Source organism: Triticum urartu, chromosome 5A (genome assembly GCF_056163025.1).
Source record: "Triticum urartu cultivar PI428250 chromosome 5A, HENAU_Tu73, whole genome shotgun sequence".
NCBI classification, from domain to species: Eukaryota; Viridiplantae; Streptophyta; class Magnoliopsida; order Poales; family Poaceae; genus Triticum; species Triticum urartu.
In genome coordinates this window covers 416,102,318-416,113,128 of record NC_141877.1, presented here as the reverse complement: position 1 = coordinate 416,113,128, position 10,811 = coordinate 416,102,318, and the positions used below count along the sequence as shown (strand labels likewise).

The window sequence follows — 10,811 nt, the reverse complement described above, 5'->3', positions numbered from 1 at the left end:
GACAGGACGGATGGCCCGGTCACTAAACCGTGACCCAGACGAGCTCCTCACATCTACCTTATAGGCCCGGACTGACCGATACATCTTCATGTCAAATCTAAAACGGGTATAGGGAGGCTCGGACGCGTCCGCTATCAGTTTGGCTTACATTGGCGCCCACAAATAGCCCTTTCGGACGAATCTTAGACCGAAGTCAATTAATCCACTCCACTCTCTCTCTCTCTCTCTCTCCACCACTCCCAGCCCCCTCCCACTTCCAATCGTTGGCCAGCAAAGGCAGTATCGCTTATTCCGATGAGTGGGCAAGTCTGTTGCGCAATGCGGAGGTGGACAATGTCGAGAAAATCGCCCTCCGCATTGCTTTGAGGCAGTCACGACTGGTCCAGGGAAGCAGCGTCAGCTTCGGTTCCATGCCATTCCCTGTCACACAGTCCTCCCGCCCGTCGCGCAACTCCACGTATGCCTCCCACCACTACAAACTCAATCTGCTTTGAATGACGTACCTTGGCAATGGGTCTTGATGCCCATGTCGGTGCTGGCGTGGATGAGGATGCCTTAATATGAAGAGCGGGCGGGGGAGAGGCAATGACCACGCGTCGGGTACGCGCGCGTGTCTGTGGATCCCAAGGACACACTCCTCGTGTCGGTCCTCCGCCGCTCCTTGATGACGATGGAAACAGATGCGCGATGGCTCCGCCGCAAGAATCCCAAAGTGCTCTGACTCATCACCGAGCTATCGGAGCGCGAGGCAATGGCGGAGGCAGACCGACATGCAAAGGAGCAGGACCCCCAGCATTGACAGGCCAAATCCGCTCCAACGACGACTCGGACGTCACCAGCGGCGGCTCCAGCTCCGCCCCTCTGGCCACTGACGCCTACTGGGGCCGGGGGGGGGGGGGGGGGGTAGCCGCATCGGCAACCGCAACTCCTCAATGGCAAGGGGCTGGTGCGAAAATGGTGATATCCTTCGTCCTTCTCCGTGTTATCTATGTTTTTAGCAACAGCGAAGGCGGCCCAGCATGCAAAGGAGCAGGACCGCCTGCACGGAGGGGCCAAATTTGCTCCCACGACGACTCGGACGTCACCGGCGGCGGCTCCGGGTCAGCCCCTCTGGCCTATGACACTATTAATTTGCACTGTCCAACGACGAACTTTGATCCTTTTGTCCGGCGATGAACTATGATCTTTTGTATCGGATAAATTAGTCCGTTTGTTGTTATTAAACGTGTTCATCTATGTAGCGTTGATTTAGGGGTCGGATACGAGTGACACAGATGTGGGAGCAGCCAAATGAGGGGTGCGGTGCCTGATCACTACCTGCGGACGTATCCGGACGCATCCGCATGAGGTTGAGGGGCCGGATTCAATGTATCCGGCTGTAGATGGTCTAAGACGTCGAAGTAATAAAAGGTGAAAAGTGTCTTGCGAGCTCGGGCAGTCGTGATTCTGCTCTTGAAGGGTTCTACAGGTCAACAGCGCTGGACACTGCCGCAACGGTGCACTCAACAACGCTGACAACCAAAGTCGCTGCCATGCTCGAGGATGGCTGGCTGGAGATGGGGCGCATTCCACGGCCGCGTTGCCACTGCTTCCATTCGTTCCACATCGTGGTCATCGAGAGAGCTCCGGCAAGAGTGCCGGAGCCCGAACGTGGCGTTGATGACAATCCAAAGCCAAAAAATGAAAAAATGGTCCGGACCTGAATCACATTTACCTTTCATGGCTTAACATGTACGCCGCTTTTCCAAATTTCCCTCTGATTTTGTTTGACAGTTGACATTCCAAAGATCTTGCAGTTCGCATTGGCGTGTCGTTTTCTGGCCCCTTTTGCAGATTCGATAATTTTGCTCGCGATGTCAAAATTCAGTCGCAGCTCTCACCATTCGATTTTACAAGATCAATCAAGTACTCGAGTTTATTCTCTAGTCAAATTTCACTAATGTCACACTGGGGTGAATTGTGCTATATAACTTTCGCTTTGTACCACGGGAGCTCACAAATCAACAACTGTTACTAGCAGTTCAGGAGGAAGAAATCTCAAGAGCGGCATCGAGGAGAAATGGGTCCATGATACGGTCGATGGATCTTCTCCTCATAACTCTTTGTCGACACCTCCACTGCTGGTGGGCTCATCAATGTCAGGCCATGTAGTAACCTCGGCGAACGAGAATTGGTCAGCGGCGCCCAAGAAAGATGCCACTCGCATCACACAACATTGCGACAGCATGCTTTCTCCCCCAACCAATTCCGGCAATGGAGGCACACAGCTTGGCAAGCATTCCGCCTTATCGTTGCTCGCTTTGAACAGCGAAAGCGTGGCTCGGCAGAAGATAAACCTGCAAGAAACAACCCAAATGAACTTACTACCAAGGTTTCGGTTGAGTTGTTGTTCCCCAGGACTGGAACTGGAGCGGGGAATAGTAGTATCACAGATTGACAAGCTAGGTAACCTGAGAAGCAGTCGCCTCAGGAGTGGATCGCCTAAAACTTCAACCCAGACAGGGTCAAGTGAAGACGAAGCAACCAAAGTCATAGCCCATTCATTCAATGACAAGGATAGTAGCTCCTCGGCTTTGTTATAATCCTACAGAAAAAAAGATCATATCAATTCTCAGACTGCAAACTGTAGTGCCTGGCAGAAATAAGAATTTCGTCACAAAATAAAAACACAAACCTTGTCAATAATGTCCAGCCCATTATTGCCGATCAGAAAGCAGAAAGCTTGCACTGGAGCTGTGAGGAACATAGTAAATTGACTACCACTCTGCCGAGTAGAGTCCCCACTGAATCCTACAGCGCAAGATCGGGAGCTTGGAGAAAGTAACATGGCAGCTGTCTCCCCTTTTTCAGCCCCATGAATTGACTGCAGTGCTTAAATACAACAATTAGCATTGACAAAATCACTGATGGAACAAAAAGGACTAGCATATCACATTATAATAATAAAAAGAAAAAAAGAAGCAGAATTTTTTACGGGCAAAAGGCAGGTGCTCTGCCTTTTCATTTAAGATTAGAGGGTAAGATTACAAACATGAGCGTCAAACAAAAAAGAAAGAGAACGAGGAAAGGAGGAAAGTGAATTGTAGAATAAGAAAATGCAGAAGGAACTTGATGTCAAACAAAAAAAATGCATCAGGAACTTTGTTCCACAATAAGAGCCAAGGGCAAAAGCCCTGTGAATATGAAAACAAGAACCATAGAATGCCATTTGGATAAGTATAAAATACATGTCTTGCCAGGATGCTGTGAAAAGCACCAAATCTGAACAGAACTTTAAAATGTTACTCCCTCCGATCCATATTAATTGTCGCTCACTTAGTAGAACTTCGTACTAAAGTAGTACTAAGTGAGTGACAATTAATATATATCGGAGGGAGTATTACAATATAAGCTTGTTTATGTGCATATGAGCGGGCCCAATAATAACCTCTGCTTTATCTCAAGGAAGCAATACAATATTCCGCATGAAGCATCCACCAATCATGGATACTCCACTTCCACTAAGAATATATATTCGGTATTCACTAGCCAGAATAATAGATATGGCAGCAAAAAAAAAGAGTAAACAAACCTGCCTTAAATGCATAGCTGATGTTACTGTCAATCACCAGAAAGAGAGGTCTCCTTGTAAACGGGATCATATCACAAGGGTATATGCAGTTTGAGCCTAGATGTTGAACATGTATCAGAAACAATACACTTCTTTTGAAGAACACATATGCATACTTAAGTCTGTATAAAGGCAACTTCAAACAACCCTATGCCATCAAAATAGTTCTGCACCGCATTAGTGATATCGAACATATAATCGCATGAACTCAGCATTGTAAAACTAGTTATGTACTCCCTCCATTCCTAAATATTTGTCTTTTTAGAGATTTCAAATGGACTACCACATACGGATGTATATAGACATATTTTAGAGTGTAGATTCACTCATTTTGCTCCGTATGTAGTCACTTGTTGAAATATCTAGAAAGACAAATATTTAGGAACGGAGGGAGTACTGCATAGAGACATCAAACATAATCGAATGAACTCAGAAAAAAAAATACCTTCGCCTTCACGGCAACCTAACCAAAGACATGGTTCTTTATCTTCCTTTGAAGTGACGGCCCTGGTATTAGATATGTCAAACTGACTAAAGCTGTTCACAACCCTCTCGCTTGTATCGGGACCAAGTCCAGAGGATCCCACCTCGCCTGAAAGAAATTATCATATTTGAACGCTAACTAGAATGACTCCCTAACACACAGCTGATAACATTTTAGTTCTACAAGCCTAGGGCACCAACCTGCAGCCGAAAGGTATATCAACATCATAGTATTCAATGGGAGCTCCTCACATTTGGTGGCAAGGACCTGGATTTCAATTGTAAATGTTTTTTATCCAGGCAAATATTTCATTTAGGATAAAATGGTGCAAACATAGGAGTACATATAACTATATTTTCTTGTGAAGTGAAAGAAAAAAAGAATTTGGATGTTTGACCGTAAAAGGAGGGCGCGGATGAGAGGAGGCCCTAGAGGGCATGCACCAAACATTGCCATTCTATTCAACAGCAATCATCTCTCTATTGTATCATTTGCATAGCTTAGCACCCCAGGAATCAATAATACCATTATGCCTCAAATATATTTCGGGTTAGAATTCCTAACTGCTATGGGTGTAAAGGACTGTTGGTTATTATGGGCGGATAATGGAGAGGATGGTATTATCGATAATGGAACAAATCAACAAACAGAATCAGTTTAGTTGCATTATGTTCCCTCATCAAGTCATCATCATGCTTCCTCGTCATGTAATTCAGATAGTTAGTAGCATCGTGTACATATCTTGCAGAATTCCCTACTTTTTTCAGTTCTCCTACTAGCCCGTTTCTGATCATTCCAAGAAACATACACTGGCTGCCATTTACACATTACACTTCCACTTCCTAATTTGAAATGCATCTAGAAGAGCTTGGTCCACAGGTTTTCTCCTAGGACCAAACCAGTGCATTGAGTAACAATGAGCAGTGTGTATATTCAGGACGAAGACAATAAATCAAACATTGAGTTGACAAGATGCCAAATGAGAAACTGACCTTCAGGAAATGTGGCACCGAGGGGCGATAGAGAACTGTTTTCAGTGGGTTCGGGGGCAACGCAGCGTCTCTCAGATCTTTCAGGAGATTGGGGTGATTTTGCCCACTTTCATCATGGGCGCTGTAACCATTGTTTTGTGCAAAGGAGCCACATGGTTCCCATTCAAGACACTGAAGCATTCTGAATGTGTCTAGAGTGAGGTCGGTAAATTTGACCTGAAGGGAACACATAGAGACATGATGTTCCGCTAGTAAAAATTAAAGAGCGCACGATGCATCTGACTGCGAGAAACCGAGGAAGCATTACCTCGTTATGATAGTAGCTGCACAGGATGGCATCGCTTAAGAGCAGACCGCGCTTCTTGACTGTAGGTGGGATGGTCGGAAGAGTTTCCGGGGGAGGATCGAATGCATAGCTGTACCTGAGAGGTCTCTTGTTCATGAAGGGCGAGTCAGCCTTTAGAAACCTCGTGATTTCTTGCACGACATGCTTCCACTCCCTGTAATCAGCTTCCTGCAACATTTCATCTTCTTAACTCGAGCCAGTGAATGAAGAGCAAGGCAATTGCATTGGGATCGGGAAGCGAGGAGGGGGAAAAAAGGAGAAGAATTGAATTGGACCTGGAGGGTCTTCTTGGATTCGTCGAGGAGCGACCGGATTTGGCCGGCGAGGCGGGGCACAGTCTGCGCGCGGCGGGAGAGGATAAGCGCGACGAGGAGGAACCTGGCGAGGAAGCGCAGGTGCTTGGTGGAGGCCCCGAGGTGGTCGTCGAGGAAGTAGGCGCGGTCGAGGACGGCGTGGTAGAAGACGAAGGCCTCGGAGAGGAGGGCAGTGTCGGAGGCGCGCTGGTACTGGGAGTAGTAGAGGTGGGCGATGCGGGCGGCGATCTCGCCGACCTGCCAGCGGCGGAGGCCGGCGTCGAGGAGGCGGTGGCGGTGCTCCTGCTGCATGCGCCAAAGCTGGGTGTAGATGCGGAAGGCCTTGCCGTACTCCGCGGGCTCCTGGCGGCCGAAGAGGGGCAGGTCCCGCACCCGGGCGAACCGCCGGTCCGCCTTGTCCAGCAGCGACCAGAACTGCTCCGCCGGGCAGACACCGCCGCCGCCGCCGCCTTGGGCCTGGCCTTGGCCTTGCTGCGGCGACGACGCCATGGTAGCTCCGCCGGATGCGTTTCGTTCCCCTCCCCCGGAGTTGCCTTGGACAGTTGTGCTGGAGACTGGAGTCATCGCCGTCTTCTTTCCTTTCTCCGTTCCGTTCTGTTCCGTTAGCTTGGAGCCCGGCCCAGGCCCAAACGCTGATATGGCCGACCTAGCGCACGTGAGACAACACTGTAAAACTTTGTATAAAAAAAAAACTACTCTAAAATAGAGAAGAAAAGTCAGGGTTACTGTAGCAAACAGATCAATTTTTCAGAAAAAAACATTGTATGGATGAACTGTAGCAGGTACTCTACGGAGTTGCTGTTGATAGAAATAAATCTAAAATTAATTTTATTGCACCATAATTTTGTTTGTATGTGATTTTTGTAAATGTATATAGTAGATTTGAAATTTATAAATTAATTTAAGACATTTTAACCTTAATCATAGGACGCCGATAACTGTCACACGTGTGGTACAATGGACACCCGACCACACGAGTCGTGTTGTCGTACCCAGGAAACAACCAACACGACTCTGTGTGGGCGAATATTAGAACCGCCTACACATACGGGTGCAGCTACTTCATGCCACACGTCGAACCAACAACAACAACTCACGCTCACCCTACACGTGTGGCACGAAGCATTTTCGCCCTGATAATTTTTTATGGGAACTTTAGTTACCCGGGATGGCAACTTTAGAGTAAAGCATGGCAACTTCTCTATTGCGTTTTTTTTTTGTTTTCGTTCGGGTTAACTATAGTTTCCATGTCTAAATAGCAATAGTTGTCATGTGTGACCAAACCATAGTTACCGTGTGTGATTAACTAGGTGTCACGTGTGGTCAAACCATAGTTGTCATATATGGTCAAACATAGTCGCCATGTGTAATTAACTAGTTGCCACATATGCACACTAGTAGTTGTCGTCTATCACCGTGTGAGCGTCGTGTGGGCGAAAGAGCAGTTTCGCCCACACGTTCGGGCGAGCGTCCTGTGTGCCGTTCGAGCGAGGAGCGCCCACACGTGTGGCACTAAGTGATAACGCCCACACGATGATGGGTGCTTACGTGACTCTCCGCCCAGATGACAATTGCTTCAAAATTCGTGCAAATGGATCGAACGGCATCAAATGCGTGTGGGCGTGTTAATAAGTGTCACACGTGTGGACGTTATCATTTGAGTAATCATATGGATGTGGAGGAGGGAAGTTAGGGCACTATAGCTTACCTAACTGCTCTCCTTCATGTTAGAGGATTCAGTTCCCCTTTTGTGTGTGCAGTAATAACTTTGCTTATGTTTCCCTAACTTTTTTTTGCTTCTGTTGGCTTTCTACGCGCTAGCTACTATCTTTTGTCTAATAAAAACTAGTTACTTTTTCCTTCAGATTTTTTCTAAGTTCAAATATTAAGATTCACAGGACCTTACAAACGCATTCATACATGTTTTTACAATTAATGTCATGGGGTGCCGAAGTCTTCATTCTCATCCATCCATCTATAGCGCGCCATGAGCGTAGTTTCATTTGTAAGGGCATATTTCTCCCTAAGTGGTTTTGGTAATTGATGACAATGCATTTGCGGACTAATCGTGTGCATTGAGCGTTTCAGATATCTCATGTCTAGGCACAAGACGATTCAGTGCCCCTCAGAGCCTATCGAAGACGGCGTTTCTCTATGGTTCTTTTCGGTGGATTTGAGTCGCAGGAAAGCCGTACTATTAAGAGGGGGTCTCCTTCGAAAAGGTTAGGGTGGAATCATCACGTACACATCTATTCCTTTGCACCACCTTTCCTTGCTTCTTTGGAGCACCGGTTGTTCCCCTTGTTGCTGCGAAGATGAAGGCATCCTAGTGCTACTGGTCTGCGACATGCGGTAGTACTGCTCAAGGGAGCAGTAGTACCGCAGCTGGCCACGGTAGTACCGCCCCAGGTAGCGGTAGTACTGCAGGTGCGGTAGTACCGCTCCTAGCATGCAGTAGTACCGTGTCCTCTAACCCAGCACCGTGGCGTGAGCGCATGTAGGGGCAGAAGTAATTTTTTACTTCCACACCCTATGCGGTAGTACCGCTCCCTGTGAGTTGTAGTACCGTGCCGGATTTTTGCATTGACCAAAACTCAGCAGAAGTAGCCATGGATGTAATTTTATTAGTCTGTGCCTTCCCAGCCTAGGATGAGCTCTGACTTGCGGTAATACCGCACGGGCGCACGGTAGTACCGCTCCGGCGGTTCTACCGCTCGTTGCCTTGATCAACAGAGCCTCACCTGGCTTCTGTCGCGCGAGCGGTAGTACCGCACCTCCCAGCGGTAGTATCGCGAGCCCGTGCGGTAGTACCACTTGGATATGCGGTAGTACCGCATCTCGCGGGCTGAGTAGGTGGGTAACGGTTGGTTTTGTCCTCTCACTATATAAGGGGGTTCTTCTTCCCAAGTAGACTATCTCTTCCTTCCCCAAAGCTCCATTGTTGCTCAAAGCTTCATTTTCGCCTGATCTCTCTCCCTAGTCAGTCAAACTTGTTGATTTTCTAGAGATTGGTTGAGAAGGCCCCGATCTACACTTCCACCAAGAGAAATTTGATTCCCCTCACTAATCCCTTGCGAATCTTATTACTCTTGGGTGTTTGAGCACCCTAGGTGGTTGAGGTCACCGCGGAGCCATATTCTATTGTGGTGAAGCTTCGTGGTGTCATTGGGAGCCTCTAATTAAGTTGTGGAGATTGCCCCAACCTTGTTTGTAAAGGTTCAGTCGCCGCCTCCAAGGGCACCAATAGTGGAATCACGGCATCTTGCATTGTGTAAGGGTGTGAGAAGAATACGGTGGCCCTAGTGGCTTCTTGGGGAGCATTGTCCCTCCACACCGCTCCAACGAAGATGTACTTCCCCTCAAAGGGAAGGAACTTCGGTAACACATCATCGTCTCCTCCGGCTCCAGTCTTTGTTATCTCTTACCTTTACGTGTGCAAGCTTATATTGTGTTGTACCTCTTGCTTGCTTGTGTGCTTGTTGTTGTTGCATCATATAGGTTGCTCACCTAGTTGCATATCTAGACAACTACTTTGATGCAAAGTTTAAATTGGTAAAGAAAAGCTAAAAATTGTTAGTTGCCTATTCACCCACTCCCTCCTCTAGTCAACTATATCGACCCTTTCAATTGGTATCAGAGCCTCATCTCTTTATTAAGGACTTTGACGTCCAAAGAGTATGGTTGACACCGTAGACAGTGGGGAGGAGCACCCCGGTGTAATTTCGTCCTCATCTACGGCCGATGGGGGGACCTCGGTCTCTCGTCAGGAGTTCAATGTGGCCTTGGACACATTGAAAACCTCCATGACGGCCGAGGTCAAAGGCATGCTTAAGAATTTTCTTGATGGTCTTAAATTATCCACCGCACCATTGGAAGTGGTCGGTCCCACTAACAAGATGACGGATGCTAACTCCGACAAGGGGGGAGCTACTAGTGACAATGTTCCTTTATCTAGTGGTAGGAGTGGAAATGGCATCTTTGCCCATGTTGAACCTCCACTTACTTATGGAGGACCGGTTCCTTCCACTCATTTGAATCATGTTGGTCCTGCTCCTAAACTTGTGAAAAATGAGGATTTTGCCTCTTGGGTCTATCGCTTTAAACGTCATTTGAATCATAGTTCTACTAACCTTTGGAGAATTATTGACCAAGGTTTCTACCCGCATGACCCAAGCAACTTCACTCCTAGAGAAGCCTCGGGTCATCAATTCAACGAGTCCGCTCTTTGCATTCTCCAAGAGACCATCCCTCCCGAAGATATTGCGCATCTCCGACCTTTCACCATGGCCAAGGAAGCATGGCAACATGTTGTTTTCATTTAGAAGGGAAGCACAAGCATTCAACGCTCCAACTATGAAGTGGTTCAAGATGAAGCCGATGAGTTTGCAATGAATGAATAGGAAGAACCGCGTGAGATTTATCGGAGATTAACTACTCTCGCGGTCTCACTCCGAGATCATGGGAGTAAGGATAGGATGACAATTGGATCAAGCGCAAGTTTCTCAAGGCCATGATGCCTTACCATAAGGACATGTCCTTCGTCATCCGTTAAAGGCCGGACTTCCACACCTTGTCCGCAAGTGAAGTGTTGGATGAGTTTGTGGCAATGAGGATCTTAGACAAGACCGCCAACAATGCAGTGTTGCGTTCCCAACACACTAAGAAGCCCAACCTTGCCTTGAAGGCCAAGGCTAGTGTGGAAGAAGAGGATGAAGAGGAATAAGAGGAGAGTAACCCCGAAGATACAAAATATGCTTATCATGAGCACATGGCTCTCGCTTCAAGGCAATTTTGGAGCAAGAAGAACTCAAGGCCCAACTTCAACAAGAACAACTCAAGTGGCACCAAGGGCAAGCAACGTGTGAGGACTTGCTATAATTGTGGCAATGTGAGCCACTTTGTTGCGGAGTGCCCATATGAGAGAGGGAAGACAATGGTGGCAAGCTTATCCGAAAAGACAAGGCCAAGTCCTTCCCCAACAAGAACAACTTCACCAAGAAGACTCCTCCCAAGGGGTTGGTGGCACAAGAAGGGTACAATGAGGATGATGATGATGATGAAGACG

The 10,811-nt window shown here is 47.5% G+C and overlaps 1 protein-coding gene across 1 annotated transcript; it reads right to left on the bottom strand.

Moving 5' to 3' along the window:
• Window positions 1-1,856: 1,856 nt before the first annotated feature.
• Window positions 1,857-6,331, bottom strand: LOC125509337 (signal transducer, putative (DUF3550/UPF0682)). Its single transcript, XM_048674294.2, has 9 exons — window positions 5,708-6,331; window positions 5,394-5,600; window positions 5,087-5,302; window positions 4,295-4,361; window positions 4,056-4,202; window positions 3,576-3,667; window positions 2,675-2,863; window positions 2,451-2,584; window positions 1,857-2,336 (listed from the first exon to the last, which is right to left on the bottom strand). Exons 1-9 carry the CDS (start codon window positions 6,308-6,310, stop codon window positions 2,093-2,095), a joined length of 1,899 nt encoding a protein of 632 aa, XP_048530251.1. The 5' UTR covers window positions 6,311-6,331; the 3' UTR covers window positions 1,857-2,092.
• Between the last annotated feature and the right edge of the window lie 4,480 nt (window positions 6,332-10,811).